General features: G+C 44.0%; 2 protein-coding genes across 3 annotated transcripts in view; both read right to left on the reverse strand.

Moving 5' to 3' along the window:
• Positions 1–20988, reverse strand: part of gab1 (GRB2-associated binding protein 1) — a 77897-nt gene extending 56909 nt beyond the window's left edge. For both annotated transcript variants that reach the window (XM_080722896.1, XM_080722895.1), the window contains exons 1-2: positions 20420–20988; positions 20189–20318 (exon numbers count right to left, since the gene is read on the reverse strand). In XM_080722896.1, coding sequence (XP_080579022.1) covers positions 20189–20260 — 72 coding nt within the window. In that variant the 5' untranslated portion in view covers positions 20261–20318; positions 20420–20988. The remainder of the gene's footprint in view (positions 1–20188; positions 20319–20419) is intronic.
• LOC308282525 (protein SET-like) lies at positions 6561–7382 on the reverse strand (the record flags this gene model as incomplete). The annotated part of the gene is made up of 1 exon (XM_080722897.1): positions 6561–7382. The coding sequence occupies one exon, from the start codon at positions 7380–7382 to the stop codon at positions 6561–6563; it is 822 nt and encodes a 273-aa protein (XP_080579023.1).
• Positions 20989–22961: the final 1973 nt, after the last annotated feature.

Consider the following 22961-nt stretch of genomic DNA (forward strand, 5'->3'; position numbering starts at 1 on the left):
ATGATTCCCAGACTTTGTGTACCTAATTGCCCTTTGCTTATAAAAGTACCCTATTCAATCTGCTTAGTCTGAGGGGGGGTTTGTAGAGAGTGGAACTGGCAACCCGCCGTCTGCCTCGAGAACTGATGGTGCCCTGAAGATAAGGGATGCCTCATCTGACTCCAGGAAATACAGTGGAGTACTTCAGGACACTCAGGGTCAGTGGTGGTGCTGACCATGATATCAAGTTCTCCTAAAACTGACGTTTTAGGCTTTCTGCTAATGCTCTTAGATACCAGATATCCGAGTCAAACAGTTTATTCCTAGATCATAAACACTACATACAGCCAGTAACGAGTAAATCTCCCCTTTAACCTTTCCACTACACACAGAACCTTCCTCACACTTTTCCTCTCCTCTTATCTGATTGCTGTTGTTTCCCCTCACCTGTTTTCTTCCTAGCTACGCCTATCCTCCGCGTTACTCTCAACACTGTTTCTTTTCCTCCCTCTCTATCTCTTTGTGGCACGCAAAGTCACATGCACTTGTCGAAGCTGCATCGTTAGAATTCAACACATTCCATCTGCATGGCAGGCTCAGTTCACATGATCACTGCTGTTTGGCTGCGGTGGATAAGGACTGAAACACTGCCCTTTTGAGTTCTGTTGTTCAGCATGAAGCACGATACAGATAGCCCAACCAAATATACATCACGGTGAAGACAATGCACATACAGAAACAAACGCTGCAACTAACAGACAGACACCCACAGGCAAGGCGGAATTATACATAGCATTGAATTAGAAACTAATTATAAGGCCAATGATTTGTGAGCCATAATTTACGTCTGACTAATTTATGAAAAGTGTATTTTGACACCAATGACAATAGCTGACAGTGAATAAACAATGAGGACCCCCGCCCAGACCAATATTCCTTTGACTTGCCCAAAGGGAGCAACAAAAACGCAAAACATTGTTTTGTTAAGAAACGTATTTATAGTGCCAAACACACCCCTGCTAGTCTAAATAGGGTCAAATCACGCCAAAGCTTTCCTCCTGTGCCTCCTTTTCTTTGTCTTCCTGTTCGCATCTCAGCTAAGAAAACTATAAAGGAGATTGGACAACTTTCTCTCCTAACAGCTAATCAGTGTGGTTGATTCAATGCAGGTCCTCCTGTGAACGAGTCCCCCTGTGAATTATTAAAGGCTGTAAGTTGGAAATTCCCCCTGTATCCTCCCACTGCTGAAAGCAGAACTGAAGGAATCAGAGCAGGGCACTGTTGACGGGACTTCACTTTAAAAATAAAAAATAAACTATCAGTCCATTTTTACACTCCGAGCTGAACTAACACTGAGTATTTCGCTTTTTCAAAAAAAGTGAACTATTCACAATGGCCTCTCAAGTTTGCCAATATTGGCAATAGCTGTATGTGACTCCACTTTCTTACATCTAAACCACATTTGTTCCTAAACAGAAATAATAAAAGAATCGAGTAAATTATTAAATCACTAACCTCAAGTACTGCCTGACATTCAAACAGCTACTAGTCTCCTATCTGAACGGCATCCTGGAAGTGGGATGAAGAGCTAATCCTCTAAACTTTGTCAAATCATCAAGCTGTTCCACTAGGTTCCGAGGCACGCTGGCAATAACAAGAAGAGAAGAAGAGGAGTTCCAGGGAAAATTTCACACAATGCCATGAGAGAAGCTTGGAGAGGCGAGGGGGTCTCCCTCACACTCGGCTTCCAATAAGACTGAAGAGAAACCTTCTACGACAAGCAGGGGTCTTCGCAGTCTCATCTCAAGTGTATGTATGTATGTATGTGTGTGTGAGTGAGTGTGTGCGTGCGTGTGTGTGAGGGGGGGGGGGGGAAGTTCTGGCTCGAGGCCAGGCTTCAGATATCCAACTGCAATCGGGGACAGGGCGCCACATAGTGAACGCTGGTGACTAGCAAAGAGAGAGGGCAATCTGTCTTTCTATGTCAGTCTCTCCACTGCTCCCAGCCTCTCGGTCAATCTAAGCATTGGACTACATGTTGACTTACCGGCAGGTGGTGGCTCAGTGTTCTCTAGAACCACTAGGCTGTCAGTATAAAGGAACTTTTCCCTTAACATGCATAATAGGTCGAAGAAAGTTTGGAACAATGCAGACGGATTCCAGGCAGTGTCCATGTTAATAAGGACCTGAGTGACTGACTTGCAGGCACTTGGGAAATTACGCAGGCCGGTGGCAGTATTTCACAGCTAGACTACAGGCTGAACACCCAGCCACCTCCCTCCCTCCCTGGCCAACTCTTCAAGGCAAGTGCTCGTGCACACACGCACGCACACACACACACACACACACACACACACACACACACACACACACACACACACACACACACACACACACACACACACACACACACACACACACACACACACACACACACACACACACACACACACACACACACACACACACACACACACACACACACACACACACACACACACAGGCCAACTCTTCAAGGCAAGTGCTCGTGCGTGTGCGCGCGCGCGCACACACACACACACACACGCTACGCTGGCATGCTCAACATGCAAACACAGAAACACACACCCACACACAAGCATGCTTACGTATTACGTACACACAAACCCCTCCCACATGCACACATTAACACACCCACACTCGTAGAGCTGTAGAGGTAGGGACAGCCATGACACCAGTGGTCTATATTAAGTGCCTTGCACACGCACCAGCTGGGGTCGCGTCACACAGCACCACATAGCAGGAGTGCCAGCCGGCAGGGATGTGTGTGAAGTGACAGGTGAACCCCAGGAGTTGAATGTGCACAGACGTAAATGTCTAGACTCCAAGGCTGCATTCACCATTGATCGCTGATCCTTGCCCAGTGCTTTTCCAACACCGTTGTGTAGGGGATTATTCTCCATGCCGATCATTACCACAAAATGTACTAATTGTGGGCTCTTATATTGTATATTATACCAAATCTTTATGGGTCAAGTTTATTCTCCTAAAAAAACTAAAAAAACAACAAAAAAACGACAGTACAAAGGTAGGGCCCTTAGCCAATGAGGAGCTCGTTCTTGGTGACATCACCACCAACAAGTGCAACCTGATATAAATAAAAACAACACATGGGATCGAGACCAGTATGTTATATTCATTATGTTATAGCAAAACATACTGTTATAACAAAGCTGAAAGGCGAGACCAGTATGTTATACGAAAACTTTATAGCTCAAGATTATTCTCCTAAAAAAAATAGTCGTATTCCTAAGACAAAAATTGGATTATAGTAAATTTTCCCCCATTGAGTACGGGTGGGGACCCAAATGCATTTGGGTCCCCATCTGGAATCAATGGGGATACATTTATTGAAATCAATTTATTGTCTTAGGAATGCAACAAAAAACTAAAGACATTATTTAACTCAAGTCTCCATGGCATGAGTAATCAATAGAAAAAAAAATCACACCCAATGTGAAGTGAGCGGTGGTCGTGCTTGCATAACGTCTTCAGATTTGAGTCTAGGATGTACAGGCTATGCTACACACACACGTTTTGCTATGGCAAAACGCTGAGGAAAAAGGCTACAGACATATGATGATAACATCACTAGACAAACATGATGCTACGTACACACATTTTGCTATGGCAAAACGCTGAGGAAAAAGGCTACAGACACACACAGCCACGTATAGGAGCGGTTTACCACCGCTCAAAAAAGTAACTTTGGGGTGAACTAGTCCTTTAACGAAATTAACTCATAAAAGGCACCGCTCACTCAATTTTTTTAATTTATTGTTGCTCGCCCTATTACTTGTGCAAGCAGAGCGTGCAAGTACTGCGATCGGCAACAGGCAATGAGGCAACAGGCAATGCCAGTGGTGATGCCAGTGGTGAGCGCACCTCATGACGTCTCTACTTCAATTTAGACTAGCAGTTGTACCAGGTAGTCTCAGCATTTAGAACATAACATTTCTTTTGGAAGCGGTGGTGCCAGTGGTGAGCGCACCTCGACAGAGTGCATTTCTAGTTGTCCTTAAATCTCTCCCACCAAGCATAAACCTTTCGATCACAACTTCTCCATCCTCTCTAAGCTTTTAGCCCTGTGCAGACTGAGAATAAAACCAAGCCATCTAATGAGAATTCTAACCCCAACAATAAACATGTCATTCTTCAGAAACCACTGAATTTAAAACGTGATTTATGGAGTGTAAGAAATATGATGCTTTTTATGGAACAATAGTGAAGTTGTACATTCTTCACTGAAGTTCTTCCTTGGACATTTTAGTGCTAATCCAGAGTGATTTACATCTGACACTCTTATCCAGAGCAATTTACGGCAGGTGTGTAGAGTCAAGTGAGTCAATGTACTCTTATGTGACTTGAGCAAAGAAACGTGACATTGACAATGGATATGTGTCCAGGCTATGTGTTGAGTTTAGAGGGCCTCCTGTTGGTGAGAGCGTGGACCCTCAGTAATCCATCTCCATCTCTCTGTTAACTAGTGGGTTACACCATCATTGGAGTAAGAACTAAGAGTTTGGTGAAAAGCTTAAGAGGCAAAGGAAACGGGAAGGAGAAAATGAAAGAGTGAGAGAACATGTAGGCTGAGAGAATGCATGGAGAAAAGAAATGGGAGCTTAGCTTAAGACAGGCCATTGACCTTTCACTCTGTACTTAGTGTGCTCTTTTTTCCCCTCACACACCAAACCTCTTTGACGAAAATAGCCGATCTACAAGCTCACATTGGCTAAAGTTCTCAGTATATGGACGTTAGGGTTCAAGTGGTTAATAAAAAAAGGAGAAAAAAAAAGTTAATATCACACAAAGATTTGGAGGACCCCCTGTTGAAGACCCCTGGCTTAAGAGATGGAAGGTAAGAGAGAAGGAGGCAGAGACAGACAGACAGACAGACAGACAGAGGGACTCATCCCTCCTCCTCTCTCTCTCCTTATCACCCCCCCCCCCTTCTCTGTCCTCTAGTTACCCCTTCATTTTCTCCCTCCCTCTCCAATTCCTGTCACCCCCTCTCTTTCTCCATCTTTCTCAATCCCCCCTTTCCCCTCTCTCTTTCCCTCTCTTCACCCACCATCTGGTAGCCATCAGAGCCTCATACAGGAAGGGGCGGCCATGACTCGCTGGGGCGCCAGGGAGCGGCGCCTGTTCCCTCCACATGCTGCAGAAACAACACTGAACCAGTCCAGTCTCCCAAGCCCAGCCCAACCCAGCCCAGCCCAGCCCAGGAAGACTTAGCCTGCTTAGAACCAGCAGCACACAAACCCAGGCCATCTCACTCAGACTAACAGCAGAACAACCTCACATTCCTGGCATCTGCACCTGCCAAGAGCCAGAAGCAGACAGCGTGAAAGAGAGAGAGAGAGACAGAGAGAGAAGAGAGAGATATATTTTCTTATTGAAGGCTGAATATGCACCCAAATGGTTAACTCTCACAAATGAACACGAGGAGATGTCTCTTCATACCCCATAACTCCATATTAACTTGTCTGATGGGAACATGGACCAATATCACTGATCAGAGTCTTCCAGTCAGATTGGTAGAGACCATCTTTGGCCATGTGCAGTTCTCCCAGTAGCTCCCATGTGTTGCACACATCCAGAGCAGCCTACAAACTAGGCTCTGGAAATAGAATGGAGCCTTATGACACAGATGCCTATTTTTAAATGTCTGTCGTCCATGTTTCCAGATATGCACCGTTGAGCTGAGCCCTGAGAGACAATGTAAAAATTAAGCATTGGGAGTTGATGACTTTCAAAGCAACCCATCCATTTACACATTTATTTTGCCTTCAGTAATGTGAACATGGGCACATTTAACACAGTGGTTGCCAGGTATATAATTAACTAGAAAGATGCAATTGGAAATTGCAAGTGTGGTTGCCGTGACACGAGTCACACTTGCAAATACTTATTTCTATATCTGTCAGTCCTTGCCCCTATTTGAGCATGTGTGCTAAACCATTCTGTCCTTGTCCCTTTTATGCCCATATATGGAGATTGGAGATCCTGATCTCATCAATATTAAGCCCATATCTGCCCATATAATGATGTCATACACAGAGACGACTGGATCATCACTTAGAGCTCCATATATGGAGCTGCCCAACACCTCTACATCTATTTTTTCTTCTTTTTTTAGGGGGAAAATAACAGTTTATTTCAAGGAATTATCGGCCAACCGAAGAATATATATATATTAAAAAAACTGGGGGTCTGCTAACACTAGATCACTAACCATGGCTTTAGTTAATTTACCACACAACCTTAACCAGGAGATTTGTGTAAATTGACTTCAAATTCTACTTAGGATGCCGTGCTGATTCTATTTTTGTACACTTTTATTTTTTAGATGAATGTGGGGATGTTATTAACAAGTCTGGGCAAATTGCCATTGGCTTTAGATGAGTCAAACATGGCACAAACAGGTGAGAGGCTTCAGAATGGAGATGAAACACACACAAAAAATTACTTTCTCCTGATCATAGGTGAAAAACCAAACAGGGAAGAAAAGGTTGAGGGTCTTGGTAGATCCATGTCATCTCTTAGTCATCTTCTCCTTCATCATCCTCTCCATTTTCGCCATCATCTTCCTCATCATCTTCATCAACCTCCTCATCTATGTCCTCTAGCCCCTCTTCATCCTCACCTTCACCCTCTTCATCCTCACCTTCACCCTCTTCATCCTCGCCATCACCCTCCACGTAGTATAGCAGAGGGTTGGGCCAGATGAAGTCCTTGATAACCGCTCCCAGCTCATCAGCCCCAGCATCAGCATGGTCAGTGAACCAGGTAAAGAAGCTCTCTGGCTCTTCATTTTGCCTCTTACGACCAGCTTTGTTCTGCTTGCGGCTTGAGCGCCTGGTCAGGTCCTTTCCTGATTTCCATTTGATTTCCGTCGACTTTGAAGATGGGTCTCCGCTCTCATTCAGATGGAACGCTTTGGAAAGTACTTTGTTTTCAAAGTACGGATTTTCATCGAAATAAAGATCTATTCTGTAGCCCGACTTGATGTCTCCAAATTCTGTCACCTCCACCCGGCTCAGGTAGTGAAGCGCCTCCTCATCTTCCTCCCCCAGTAGTAGAGCAGATACTTGTGGATGGTTGACAAATGTGGTGAGCCAGAAGTTGGGGATTTTGGCGATCAGTTCTGACCTCTTCTGAAAGAACGGCTGACGGAGTTTGTTGTATTTCTGTTCTACTTTTAGGATCTCCTCACTTGCTTGCTCATTCAACCTGTCAAACTTGTTTTGAACCTCGTCAATGTGTTCGATAGCTTCCTGTCGCTCTTTCTCTGAGGTTTCGTCCGCTCCCTCTTGGTTAGAGTTCAGCTCCTTTTTACTCACTTTTGCCGCCGATGCCGACATGTTTGTTTTATCGCAACCTGGAAAATGTTAACTAATGTTAGTTAAAGCGGAGATAACCAATTATACCGTTCCGTAAAGCTGTGTAACTGTAAGTGTGCAGAGAAGCCGCGGGGCCAATAAAATACCTCTACATCTGACATCACGAACTCCAGATATGGATATAGCTCCATATATGGATATGGATATATAAGTCAATGGGGAAAAATTAACACATGGGCTGCCATTGTTTTGGTAATTCTATGGCTGTAGAGCGCCGCCATTCACTTACGCTTTATTTTGAAGAGCCCGGGAAGCCACGTGTGTGTGCATGTTGTGTAAATTGACGATTTTAAAATGGACGTCAGATTGTTTACATTCGGTCGCGAAACTAAAATCCTAATCGCGGCCGACCGTCATGGCCCAGTGTCGCTGTGACAAAGAGCGGTTCTCGCCTTCTCTGCGTTTTGGAAGTTAGATTCGGAGATAACGCCATTTCTTTGCTTCAGCAATGAAGCCTGGAGAATAGAAGCTCCATGATGCTGGCAGCCGAGTTGCATGATGGGATATGTAGTGTTTTCGCTCACCAGCCACTACCTGTTTAGCTGGTAACCATGGCAACAGAAACTTGTCTGTGGGCGAGATAACGGGGCCCTTTAAGTCACTCTTGAATAATAAAGTTGGACAATACTATAGTGTGTTTCCCTGTTAGGGCAACCACACTAATTAATTCGGTAGTACGGTTGTGCCGGGGTTTTTCAGTGCTTTTACCTGATTTTCGAGGCTCCATGAACGCACCACTGGTCCCGGGAGTTTACATTACATTACACGAACGTTGATTTGTCTTTTCTTTCACCCGATAAAGAAAATGTTATAACGGCAGCCATCTGTGCTTTTGTTATGGCCTGTAGAGAAGGGCTAGTTGTAAACAAGAACACGATCCGAGATAAAGCCATTTTCCTGCAGATCATTCCATTGCTTCCAACGGTGGATTACACTTCCTGATTCCGTTTTCTTCCGATGGATTATGGGGATTTGAGTTTTTGCTTCAGTGCCGGGTGCCACAGACTGCACGCTTTGGTTTACAAAAGGAAACGTTATATCCCGACTTAAGTCGGGAAAAGCACTCGACGGTCGGATTTGAAATCCTGAATTTAGTGGGGATATGCCGTGTTAAAGGGATAGTTCGCCCCCATAATTACTTTTTTTTTTGTCGATTACTCACCCCATGGAGACTTGAATTCATGAATATTTTTTTGTTCCTGTCGCATTCCTAAGCCAATAATTTGATGGGAGGCAGCGGCTTCCTATGGAGACACAAAGAGTTTCCTTTGTGTCTCCATAGGAGCGCCGTTTTCTGGAGTCTCCCCCTTTTTACTGCATTGTAAGATTTAATGTAACTTATTTTATATTTCTCACTGTTTATTTTATTTGTATTTATATATTTATTTGTAATTGTAAAAAATATATACAGTATACAGTACATACTGTATATAAGTGAACGGCAGAATAAATACAACTTCTTTTGACAAGTTTTGTAATATATAATGCTGTCTCAAAATAAATAACTGCAAAAGAATGTGTCGTGTACGATAAGCCTTGCCAAATACTTGGCATTGTTCTGTCATCTGTGCCTCATAAAAGAGCTGGGCTTGCAGTTATTCAACTCAGTGCATTAAAGCATTCCACCATGTGACAATTTTGGCACTTGAAAGACTCATGATCTGTGATGAAGTCAAGAAGACCATGCATAATGTTTACACATTTCAGTCATTTAGCTTACAGAATTCAAAGACGCTTGCAAGAAGTGACAGAATTAGCTTAATGTAAAAGACACCAATATTCTACCCAGGTAAAGGTATAGCTTCAGACACTTCAGACACCAAAACCAGCTGTTGTGGGGATTGAGGCCTGCAACAAAGATGGTCTCTAGTCACTGGGCCACCATGTACAAAAGCTGCAGAAACACAACGTTCTTACTGTAGGTCAGCAACATGATGAGTATGCTAAAAAGCAATGATAAGTAACTGTGAAATTAATAATGTGATCTCTTTTAAATTCATCATGCCAGTGCAGACTAATGCAACATGTGGTACAAAGTTTAGTTTAGTTTAGTTTATTTGATCACTCACATATTTATACAAGTCATATATTGATTCACAGTCATTGTTACAGGTGATCAAAAGGAATAGGCTGAAGCTCAAACGTGGGCTTTCTGGACCCGATTTTGTCCCAGTTTCTCTGGTACTGGACAGGGAAATGTATCACAACTACTACTACTGTTGAATTAGCATTGTTTGTCACCAGAGAGTGTTGTGACAGTTTTGTTGAGATTGGGAGAGGAGGTGGGGGGAGGCGGTGTTTGACAACAAGGTAGTTAGTTGCATGACCATGATTGGTGACAGAAATAGCCGCACGAGTCGAAGGAGAAGTGCTAACCACTCGGTCAAAGTGACAGCATGGGAGGGACTAGCAGACCAAAAGTACACATTGTGGTCTCCCACATTGATCCGCTCTGACAACCACAGAGAGACAAGGAGATCACAGTGAATGATGAAGGAAATACAGACAACGATCGAGTCAACGGCAAGATGGCTGCATGTATGGTATCCCTTTCAGAGATATGTTGATGCTGCTTCCTTTGAATGTGGTAGTGATAGATTAACTTGATGTAGGCCTATCCAAAAATTCCCCGGATCTGTTGATGTCATTTGGAAGACCTTGAACTTATTTTGTCCTTTTGGGAAAGGATGTATTCAGCATTATTGTTCCACTGAATGGCTAAGGCTAACATGTGTAATCTAACACGGTGGTTGGCAGCTTCAAGACTGAACACAGAGACTAAAGATGGACCTTTCTTTTGTGTGCCAGGTTGCAGTCACATAGGTCTGAATTACACCAAACACCCTCAATTAAATAAAGCATAAACAGCAGTGACATAGTTGTGAAAACAGATGGAAAGGATGAGAGTGAAGTGTAATTATTAAGTGCTCCTCCTGAAATGTGTGCCCACTGCCCAGTGAAAGAGTGACATTGACCTATCAAATTATAACAAACTGGAATGAACAAACACACACACATAAATAAATATGTGTCTGGTATGCAGGTCTAAAGCCATGACAATGTTATGGTTCTCATTGGCCATAGAAATCTCTCGGTTGTTTACCCTGTGTCACTAAACCCGCCCTTTGCTGCCAACACTCTCACTGTCTAATTGTGGTTCTGACCTTTGTTTGTGATGCAATGGAGATTTCAGGCCTCTATTCTTTGGGTAAATAAACAGTTGGAAATTGGAGGCCAAATCAAACCACGTATGCTCCTGTCGTTGAGTGATTTGCTAAACAGTGGACGAGTGACAGTACTGAATTACAATTTCATTTTGTTGATTTAGGAGAAAAGGTTAAAAAGTCATAACACTGTCTAGTGTCTACTCTAGACAATGAATTTGTTTATAGAGCTAAATATAGATTCAAGAAAAAGACAAACTATGACATAATAAGAGTTATTTATCTCATACTGCACTCTTATTATCGTGTCTTTGTCTGACCAGGTAGTGTGTTGACGCAAGCAACATCGAACCTGTGATCATCTCTGTAGTCCAACGTTTCTCTAATCACAAAGCTATATTGTTTCTCACAGAATGTTGAGATCAACCTAGCAAGTAACGGTTTTCTACGAAGCTGTGGCAGAACAAACTCCAGAGTCTACAGCTGTGTTTACTAGACATTAAGTGTCATCTTTCTTTTTCACAAAACATATGATTGATAATATATTTGACCATATTCTCTTTAGCTTTTGTTTACCAGTGGTTATAAAGCCCAATCTCTAATCAGCTATCTGATCAAAAACTAATTTAGATCTGGAAACCCTAGTGGAGAATATAATTAAAAGCCTAGGAGAAAGTGAGACAACCAGAAGGCAGTGTTCCCTGCACTGCAATTGTATAGCCAGGGTAACGCCTTTGGTTAGGCTGTGAAGGGTCCGCTGATCGCGTGACACAACAGCCATGATAGTGTGTGTCTGGGACTTTTACGAGCACTATCATATTCAAAAACAAACTGGTACACTGGGTAAGGATAGCCATTGTAGTAGGACAGATATGAATATTTCATGACTTTTTGTTTGTAATGGACATTTAATAATTAATGCCTAATGCAATCCATTTTCAGCCTCACACAACAGCAGTCACACCAACATGCAGCACTGTTGTTGTTGGAGGTAGTCAGGCCATGGCCCCATCAGGGTTGTTTTTTCTGCATTAGCCTAAGAGGCTAATGCTACACAAGCAATCCTCTGTTGCATTCTGTTCTGGCCACTTATTTGTTTTCTCCTGCAGCATAAAGGGAGGGGGGGAATTTAAGAGAAAGTGTGCATTTGTTCTCGGTTCCGCTTACTAAGCAGATTTAATGAATCCTCGACTTAATAAAAAAAAAACAAAGGCCATGGCTTTGTTTTCTTTCAACCCGCCTCAGTCACAATTGCTAGTTAGCTGCTTATTTCCTTTCAGTCGGTTTGCAAATCGAGATATGTTTATGCAATTAGAAGGCTCGAGCAGGCACGGTTAGGTCTGTGAGAGCACTGTGGGGTTGGATGTGTGTGTACAGTACAGTACAGTACAGTAAATTGTTTAAGTCAGGAGGCCGGTGAGACTCTGTCTGGTGACGGGGACAGGGGGGGTTCTCACAGCTCTGGGGACCAGCAGGCGATATGTCCTCAGCCTCCCTTCACAGCCATCATAAGAGGACCTTCAGAGTTCAGTATTTTCCTTCTTCCTGTCAACCAGCATACCCCTGAAGGTTTGAGATCTTGAGCTGAGGCCCTCTGAAGGGCCAGATTAAAACAAATAAAAAATAAATCCAAGCCAAGACCAGCTGGTCTGATGCTGGACTGAGATAAGGCAGGCTAGCCTGGGTGCATCTCTCCATTCCGACATGTCTCCTTTCCGACAGACACTAACCCTATATCTTACCCTTACCCTAACCTTAAAGGACCTACACCATGAATTTTCACTTTTTCTATTTTAAAACCTTTTTTTTGGGGTCCCACTGGCACCTTCTATCCGCACAAAGTCCTATTTCTGACCGTTGTGTCTTTCTCTGGTTTTGGGCAGACAGAGATGAAAAGCTTTCCACGGGTTCTCAGAACAGTGCTGTTCTGAGAGTTGACGAGAGTGACGTCACTCTCGTCCCCCGTCCCCCGTCCCCCCCCCCCCGCCCTTCAGGTAAAAACCAGAGCTACTCTTCTAAACCCAGCCCCTCATTTGTTTCTAATTTGCTTAGCCTCCACTTCCATCTGCAGCTGGCTTACTGTTCTGGGGCTGCTCACTCAGTGCTCTCGCTCACTTTTATTCTATGAACATTTTTGCTATCAACATGTCCAAGGAGAAGTCTTAACGTTCCTGGATTGCACTATAAATGTGACGTTATAGACTGCGAGGACCCAAGCTTCGTCCCTTCTAACAAGGAAACAAAAGACCTATTTTTAATGATCCGAGGCCTTCTGAAGCCTGGGCCTAAATTTTCCGCGGTGGCCGGGTGGGAGCTCGCGGTGGCCGGGTGGGAGCTCGCCGCGGAGCTCGCCGCGGTGGCCGGGTGGGAGCGAGCCGCGGTGGCCGAATCCACCGCGATTTCTTAACCAAGTAGCTGCTTGTCGCGGCCGGGACCGCCGCAGCTCCGACCCGGTGGACAGAGCGGCGGCCCGGTCGCGACAAGCAGCTCCGACCCGGTGGACAGCGGCGGTCCCGGCCGTGACAAGCAGCTCCGACCCGGTCTTAACCCCCAACACACACAGGGTGTGTGTTGGGGGTTAAGACCTGTCTAAGACTCAATTTTGAGCATATATTTATACAAAAAATATAGTTTTAAAAGCATGGTGTAGGCCCTTTAACCTCTATGGAAGTGTTGCCAAAGTCACTGTAGCCTGGTGGTTACAAAGACTGTTGCTTCATGACAACAAAATACGCAATTTCACTGATAGTCACCTACCACAGTTCTCCTCCTCAAAAGTCTTTCATATCATTATGTTGTGTGACAATTTATTGTCATATAGCAACAATCCATCAATATATCTACCAGGGTGTCTTAAGGGGAGCACACACTGGACGCGGGCGGCTGTGCAGCATCGTGTCGCAGTATCGACGCATGTGAAGTGCCGCGCGGTAACCCCAACTGGATGCAGCGCGCTGCCACACAGCACATCCATTTCCCCCGGTGGGGAGAACCATGGCAGAACATGTTCACCACGCGGCAACGCTGGAAAAATAGAACAGCAGCGTATCGGCGCGGCAGGCGAAGCGGCAGACCCGCGTCTGACACCGCCGGTATGGTTTACTTCATTGAAAATAATGGGGCCGTATTTTTTTGACGCGTCGCTTCCGCGCCGCCTCCGCGTCCAGTGTGTGTTCCCCTTTAGATGACACGCTACAGAAGTCAGTTAAAAAAAGCAAGGAAGGAGAAATGAAAGAGGAAGGAGAGAGAAATGTGGAAAATGCAATGTCAATGAAATGGAAACCCACAGGTTACATTTTTGACAACATCTGGTTGGGAAACTCCCATCAAGCTATGTTCACACCATCTAAGTAAAGACAACTGTGGTTGTATGATAATGCCCCCAAAAATGCAAGTCTGTTGTTCTGGATATTGCCCAATACAATAGTGGACCCCCTAGCCCTAGAGTGATAATATTTCACAGTGGTGTTTTCAGTACTAAACTATTAAATAATCAACAGCTACAACATTTACATCCATCGATGCCCTGTGGAATACAAAAAATAATTTGCATATTGGGAGCTTATTTTAGCATAGACATCACCCGATATCTTTCATTGTCATTGTCTGCTGTACTGTATGTGTATTTTTAGGGAGAGGTCCTACAGAACAGGCCTGAAAAAAGTGCAAAGTTTGCACATCCATGTGTTTGGGGGGGTTAGCTCAGAACACAGGGCCACTAAACAGCTTTCACCTTTGAACGCCAATCAGTAGCTAATCCTTCAAGGCAAACTTTGCCCTCAGCGGTGTGCATGGCGAGGACATCCTCTGGGGATGTAGATCCTAATGCTTACTAGGGCTGGAGCTTGGAGGGTTGACAGTTGCTACTGGTTGTGGGTCGGGATTTTGATTTTATTGAATCATAACAAGACTCCTGCACACTGTCTATACTTGTAATATAATATAGGTGAAGGTGAAGCTTTTCAGACCCTTGTCTTTTTTGAGCGGTGGTCACACCGTCTCCTATACGTGGCCGTGTGTGTGGGTATGCGTGCGTGCGTGTCTGTCTGCATGTAGCCTGAGTCTGTATGTAGCCTGCAATACCTTTTCTGACCACACATGTTAAGGGAGGGGCGCTGTTGTTCAGGCCAGGCACCCTCACACGCACGCATGCACGCACGCACGCTCTGCCACACGACCACCGCTCAGTTCACACAGGTGTGATTTTTTATACATAGGTGTGAAATGAACATATTTATTATTGTATTGTAGCAGTGATGTGTGCCGCTGTGACAATCATGCTCAAACAGGAACCAAACTACTGTTATCCGCTTTGAAATGTGACGTGACCTCTGCGTCATCTGACAGAGCCAGGGCCTCACAGTCACAGTCACATGCCCCCCTGAGAAGGATCAAATGAGCTCACCTCTTCCCACAGAGACAACCATGTGATGGCCAACCATGGCCCACACAGCCGCTATTGCATAAACACACATTCTGCACATGCACACACGCTTCACGTGCACCCACAATCATGATCACAATAAGTATCACACCCAAATGGAGGCACGTGAGTGTGTGCGTGCACACACGCACAAACAAAAACATAAAAATGCAATGTGCACTGTTAGCAGAACACAAGACAAAAGAAAGCGTTCAGCCAGTGATCAGGTTGATCTCTCTGTCATCTCCCTAGGTCAGTTGGTCTTTCTGTCATCTCTGTAGGTCAATTGATCTCTCTGTTGTCTCCCTTTCAGATGGTCATTTAGCCCACATGGACCCATGTGAGAACAGAGACACAGACACTACGTTCTGGAACTTTATGCTGGTGCACAAAACATCAACAAGTTGAGAAAGAGGGTTGGCAAAATGTTCAGGAGAATCCATCACAATATGTGGTGTACTGACAGATTAATTTTGTCATTAGTGCCTGCAATACTAATATTGTCTCCCTACTTCAGTTGCCATCTCATCGGCTTAAGGAATGGATTGGATTTTGTTTATGCCGTTACCATTCTGTTTCCTTCTATCCTGACAACCAAGCAAATCTGAAGCTTAATGATCCTACAACACTGTCAACGTTATCATTGCTATTCCTGTCTGTGAGTACCATTTGCTTGTTAGCATTTGGTGTGTCCCCCAAATGAAGGGCCGCTTCACATGACAATCAGAGGAAGAGCAAAGATACTATCAGAGGCAAGATAATCCAACATTGATAGTCTTTCAACTTAATGAAGCTTCCTGTAATTGTTTGATGCAGTAGTAGTGCTACGTCAACAACAACAGAAGAAAGGACATCGTATCCAATATCCATAAAGTAAAGCTCACATTTGATTGGTTACACAGAGCGGATAAAGGGCTCGTTGGTGCTAGCACTGAGGTTATACAAAGACAAATATTTGAGGTTGCACCGGTACTACTAACTAATTTAATTTCCAAGTCACACAGCTCAAATTCATGTCTAGATTGTAACCAAGAATAGTTTGCATTTTAGAGGCCTGATCATAGAGCACATATAAAGAACAAACGTCTCAAAGGGAGGAGGAAAGCTGTCCTCAAAAAGATGCCAGAAACAGGCTACAGCCCTTTCTCTCTGTTTGTGTGTGCGCGTGCATGCGTGTGTGTGTGTGTGTGTGTGTGTGTGTGTGTGTGTGTGTGTGTGTGTGTGTGTGTGTGTGTGTGTGTGTGTGTGTGTGTGTGTGTGTGTGTGGTGAATTGGGGCAAAGGGTGTTTCACAGAAACATCAGAACATCAACAATCTGCTCTCAAAGGGACAAAGTAATTTATGCCAGAATGGATGCAATGAAATTCTCACAAACACACACATATCGCTGGGTCCTCCTAAAGCATCAAAGATACCAGCTCCTTGATTTTCAAGTAACTATTGCACATTGTTACACGACCTGGTCGAATGCTTGATTTTGATTGGTCAATCGCTGAATTCATCAGTCTGTTATTTTTGATAATGACTGCTGAAGTCAATAACAGACCGCTGTCTAATCAAAGGCCCAGAGAACCTGGCTCATATAGCAATCTACGTTTCTTGATTTTGTGCCGTATCCAACATGGCATGTAATTTCAAACACACGATGTCATTTACAGCTAAACATTGCTCTCAACTTAAGAACGTTTTTGAAAACATTTGAAGCGAGAAATAGACAATGTAGTAACCGGATATTGATTGAGAACCAGAACGGGACAACCTCTTGGTACCACCAGAGCTGCTGGATTCAAGACTAGCCCAGGGAGGCCGCTCCGTACAACCAAGGCCGCGGGGTACAAGGTTAGTCCCGGAACGGAAGGCCCCCCGGCAGTATCAAGAGCCTGTCCCGCCTTAACAAACTGGGTTACAGTACCACCTGTAGCGGTGCAAATTTCCCCTTTCCCCTGCCACACAAAGAAGGCATCTGTGAACCTTCATGTAAAGAGAAAGCAGCCACTGAGTAGATGAGCTGGCCTGTTTGCGTTTATATCTTGAAAATTAAGGCCCGGCCCTAACTGGGCCCTAACTGGGCTGGCCCGAGGCCCTACCCAGCCCGACTAGTTAGCATACAGTTTAGGCCCTGCATACATGTCGGGTATGGTCGGGCTTGGAAAGAATTTGCACAGAGTAATAGTAATAAAATAATAATACAAATATATTTTCTTTTTTCACTGAGCCCGAGGCCCTACCCGGCCCGACTAATTAGCGTAATTTTAGGCCCTACCCTACCCTAAATGTCTATTCTATTTCCTTGTTTATATTTACATCTAGTGAAATACCAGCTTTCACCTGATACGCCCCAACAGGCCACTTCTACCACCCACTGAAGAATACAGGGAGCTTCTGACAAAATCTGACACAGACGGGAAACCGAACTAAGAGATACGATGACAACGACATTGCTACATGGTTATCATCATCATTTCACCACCAACACCTCTCCTCAGCCATCGAACTTGCTGACACACATCAATGTGACCTCTCCCACATCTAGGTTCAAATGAGAAACCTTTGCTCACAATGTAATGCTATAGTTACTTAGTAACTATAACATTACGTTAACCTACACAATGTAATGTTATGTAGTAACTACATATAATGTTATAGTTACTTAGTAACATTACATTGTGGGCAACGGCAAATATTTAGTAAGTAAGTATGTAAAATAAATACAGTATCTAACGTAAGGAATAGGACTTTGCACACAACCGTTATGGATGTATAAAGTATTATTTTTATAATTATTATTATTAAAAGACATTCACCTTAAATCAGATTCATAGTTTTAGTACCCCAGTTATATCCGGTGGGGGTGAAGCTGAAGCCTGAAACATAATAACAATAAAATCCATAACTTCTGCTCAAAGTTTTGTGTGGACCTCTATTCCACATTTACCACACAGTGAGTGGTAAAGCATTAAGAAGTGCTTGGTCAGTTGTTTGAGAGGTAATGGGTCAAAACAAAAGGATATCGTCGTTGTCGGGCAGAAACCTCGTATCTCCAAGTTTCAAATTTGTAAATTTCCTTCGCAAAGTAAAGCCCTGCTTCATCACACAAGGCCGCCTAACAGAAGTAGTGAAAACAGCTGATCTACAAGCACACAACGCCTCGCGGACAACGCCTCGCGGTGCGAGGCGTTGTGTGCTTGTAGATCGGCTGTTTTCACTAGTTTAAATCATTTTAAAAATGATTAATACAAAACAAACGGTTTTGGACATACAAGGTTTCCACCCGACAGCGACGATATACTGTACTAAAAACACAGGGAGAACAGTTCACCTTGTCATAGAGACTGTAGACACTGTAAAATGAGACTTTGACTGCCATATCAGAGAGCAGGCCATTATCAGCGGGAGAACAGAAAATCCCCTGACGATGCCTGGTTTCTGGTGGCTGCATGCAGGGGCGTCACACCAAATTCTGGGCCCTGGGTACAAGGATCCACTGCGGGCCCCCCATGAATGTTAACTATTGAAAAATAGCAGATATACAAGCTCACAGCGCGGCACCGAGTGCCGCGCTGCAAGCTTGTATATCTGCTATTTTTGAAAAATCGTGAAAATGTGTGCAAGAAACCTATGTCAAGGACCCCCAAGATGATATGTATTTGGCCACAGACCCCGATCTCAAAATATTTAGTTCCAGGGACCCCCAGAAGCAGCATTTGAGTTAGACATGTTCGCTTAAAAAATTATACATATATTCAAAGATTTTCACAACTTTTCAAAAATAGCAGATCTACAAGATCGCAGCGCGGCACTCGGTGCCGCGCTGTGAGCTTGTATATCTGCTATTTTTCAATAGATAAAGTTATTAGGGCCCCTCCACCTTGGGCCCTGGTAACTCAGTCCCACTTTCCTACCCCTTGTGACGCCCCTGGCTGCATGGATTTCACTTACATTGCCAGTTCTGGGGAGCCGTGGTTCTATGAAAACACACCAACATGATGTATGCTTCCTATTGGATCTCAATAACCGAGATGCTCAATAAACCACAAGGGAAAACCTTCATGCTGGAACTCTACAGCTGATATATATTGTGTCCTTCTAGTAATGTATGTATGGGCTGTGTGTGTGCAGTCTATGCTGTGTTTATCATTGTTTAATTACAACTAGTGTACAACACAAACTAGTGAGCTGTAAGTGCTATCTACAAACTGTATGCTGTGGGATTCTGCAATGACAGCTGGCGAATTGCACCCAAGTACAACATTTTCCCTTGATTTCTTTAAGGCAATTTGAGGAAATCTGTGATTCACCATTAGGGGTCGTCAAAAAGATGGATTGTTTTGAGGAATGGTTTGGGTTAAGTGGTTTGCTACCACTTGCTGCTTTGACTCAGCAGAGGCGTGTGTGCTGTGCATGGACCATGACTAGACAAGCTGGGTTATTAGCTTCTCGGCTGAGGAATGCAAACTTGCAAAAAGTAAGTCGACCACTACAAAAGATCACTTGACAAACGCGTTCAATATCCATCAACTCACAAGCTATAGGAGTTGGTATTGTGTTGGTGTGAATGATTTAAGCCATTGGTTCTCAAAGTGGGGTCCGGGGACCCCCAGGGGTCCTTGAGGGAGTTCCAGGGGGTCCACTGCTAAATGATAGTTAGGAACCAATTGTACAAATGAAACCAAATTTGGTTCCATTTGTACACCCTCAAGAGTTAAATTACCATTGATTTTACAATATAAATTGCGGTCTCTGAGATAAAAATGCCATTAAATGGGGGTCCGTAGCCTAATGCATGTCAAACCGGGGGTCCTTGAAATTAAAATGGTTGGGAATCACTGCTAGAGCCGTAAAGATAATGTAACCATCCCTGGCATATCTTCAAATGGGGGTCCGCGGGCTAATAAGTGTCAATTTGGGGGTCCTTGACATGAAACAAGTCTGAGAACCACTGACAGCCAAAGTGAACAAACATCTATACACACACAACTAACTAATAATAACAAAACTCCCATCTTCAACAATTATGCCAAAGGCACACAAGACGGGGCCTATACGTGATCGCTGCAAACTCTGCACCGATAGTTTCGTGTGCTGTTGACCAGGCTGCATTTAAAAGAGCGTCTACTTCTTTTAGTAAAACACGCTTAGCTTATTACAAAGTAACAAATACAACATAAAGGTGCACTTACGTAACGTCTCAACTTTTTTTCAGGAGGCGACTTTCTCAGCCACCCCGAGCACACCACATCTCCCCCACTCATGTCTGCTGCCTTTTCTGCCTTTCTCTGGAGCAGAAGACGGGGATGTTTGTGTTGGGACCTGCAAAACGTCAACAGGGCTCTAAAACATTGACTTATCAGACACAAAAGTTACAATGCTGCATTTAGCACGTATTTTCTAATAGTAGGAGCAGTAAATACCGTCACTCCTTCCTCGAAAGTGGAGTCTAACGTACAGTAGTAGTAGTAGTAGACAGTAGTAGTAGTAGTAGTCCTCTGAAATGCACTGACCAGATTTCCCCACCACTTCTGATCAAGCGTGGATAATATATCCTAAAGGAAAGGTTGAAGTGATTGTAAAAACATCCGATCCGCTCTTGTTCGCCTTGTTGTTTTCCTTATCCGAAAGAGATCGCTGTGGCAAAACGCAGAAAGAAGTGAAACTCGCCCCAAGTTTATATGGAACGGCTTTTATGCAATTCCCTTCAAAGTGGAGCGACTCCCTTTCTGCGGAATTTGACGACCGGTGTCGCGATGCATGTTTGTATCTCCCAAAATCGAAACATAATCAGTGTTTTCCAACCGAGAAACGGGGTCGTTTCGCACTCTTCTCCCTGCCAGTTTACTCCCAGGGTTCCTTAGTTGTGATTGACAGGGTAGCTTCGTCTTTCCCTGAACTCAACCCTCCTTCGGAACACAGAGGGAGAGGCAGCAGCGTGCAGGAAAACCCTCCTGGTGTTGTTAACCATGGGACATGTAGTCCCAGACTGTTTAACGTTTATGGCCCCAAAATAAAAAGGCTGTCGGGCAGTGTCGGCACGTTTGAAAATTACAAATATGACAGGCCATGTGATAAAACAGAGTTGCACACATCTGACACGATAATAAAACAGAACAGCGACAGCCCTGGTCCAAAGAAAAGACAAAGAAAGGAGGACCCGCCTCTATATTGACCGGGAGGTCCCACCATATCGTGTGTAAACTACACTGTCCATGATGCGTGTGCATGAGCCTGCACGATCTGTAGTGTAGAAGCTACAGTTCTGTTTAGATCTGGGCATTCTCTTGGTCTACCTCCCGGTTTGATTCATTGTAACAGCATGTTCCAAATAACAACTTCTTGTTTTATTTTATTATTGATTTTTATTTTATTTTATTTTATACAAAAGTTCAATTTGAATAGGCGAGTTGAATTGGCCTGTTTTATTAGTGCTCCAGGAGAACAACTTGAATAGTCCCAACTTATTGAAAAACAGAGCAAAACAGCTGAGAAACTAGAACATTTGTGATTTTGGACCATTTGGCTTTTGGCAGAATGGGTATTCCCGTGGGGGTATTGAGGTATCTGAGGAATGTGATTGGAATGCTATTGTAATGGTAAACTGGCCCAGCACGAGAATGCTGCCTTTCAATGAGTTGTGACTTTACCAGTATTGTTCAGTGAACTGGTCTTTTTCAGCAAGTCAAAACAATGACAAAGATAAAGTAGGCCTAACTGAACAATTAGAGTTCATTAAGGCCAGTGGTTCTCATTGTGGAGTGAGTCCGGGGACCTTAGAAGGGGTTCAGGCCTTCCAGTCTTCCAGGGGTCCACAACCAAATGTATACAGCATCACAATCAGTTTAACCACTTTAACTCTATTTTATACTTCGGGTATTTTTGGAGCTGTGTGAAGCACAGGCTCCCTATACGTGGCTGTGTGGGTCTGTGTGTCTGTGTGTCTGTGTGTGTGTGTATGTAGCCTGAACTTCCTAAACTTCGGCACGCCACTAGTCCCACAGTTTTGCCACCACACACTCGCGCCATATGTCAAATCGACCGGCTTACTCGGGAATCGTGGGCTATTACTTTTCTAAGAGAAAGGTTCTATAGTTTAATTGATATTAATTTATTAGTGAATTAATTTTCCCCATTGACTTATAATGGGAATCGCAAAAACTCACATTCAATTATTTGTCTCTCGCAAACCATAGGGGCTAGAGTTTCAAGACTTGGAGAGGAGGTTCATAATGATTTCAAGGATTAAATGAAAAATAATTGTGTCATTTGGCCGCATGGTGGCGCCATAACACCCCACTTTACGTTTTGGCCTGTAACTCTTGAACCGTAGGTCGGAAAATTAAAAATATTTTTTCCCTGGATTCCTTGGGCCATGACGCATCTCCCCATATAGGCCACGCCCATTTGCGCCATGATAGATTGTCCGCCATCTTGAATTTTCTCCAAAACACACTTTTTGCTCCTTTTCCTACATATTTTCTTCAAATGTCACAAAAATCGGTACACATGATCCACACACACACACACACACACACACACACACACACACACACACACACACACACACACACACACACACACACACACAGCTCCACTTCACACGGGTGTGATTTTTTTATTTAATTTTTTGTCTTTTGCACAAAATCTTTTCAAATGTGGTTTTGTGGCCTAATGTGGGGACACTGGGGGACCTTGACATTTAAGAACCATGCACCTCAATATGCATACACCAATTTCACATGCATGGCCTAAAATAAGCCTGGGTTTCTGAGGCTATGCATGGCCTAATCTGAAGGCCATATCATCGTAATCTCATGAAGTTACTAATGTATAGGCTAAACATGCTGAGGTCTGTGTGTGTGTGTGTGTGTGTGTGTGTGTGTGTGTGTGTGTGTGTGTGTGTGTGTGTGTGTGTGTGTGTGTGTGTGTGTGTGTGCGTGCGTGCGTGCGTGCGTGCGTGCG

The sequence above is a fragment of the Nannobrachium achirus genome (genome assembly GCF_963921795.1).
Source record: "Nannobrachium achirus genome assembly, chromosome: 3".
NCBI lineage: Eukaryota > Metazoa > Chordata > Actinopteri > Myctophiformes > Myctophidae > Nannobrachium > Nannobrachium achirus.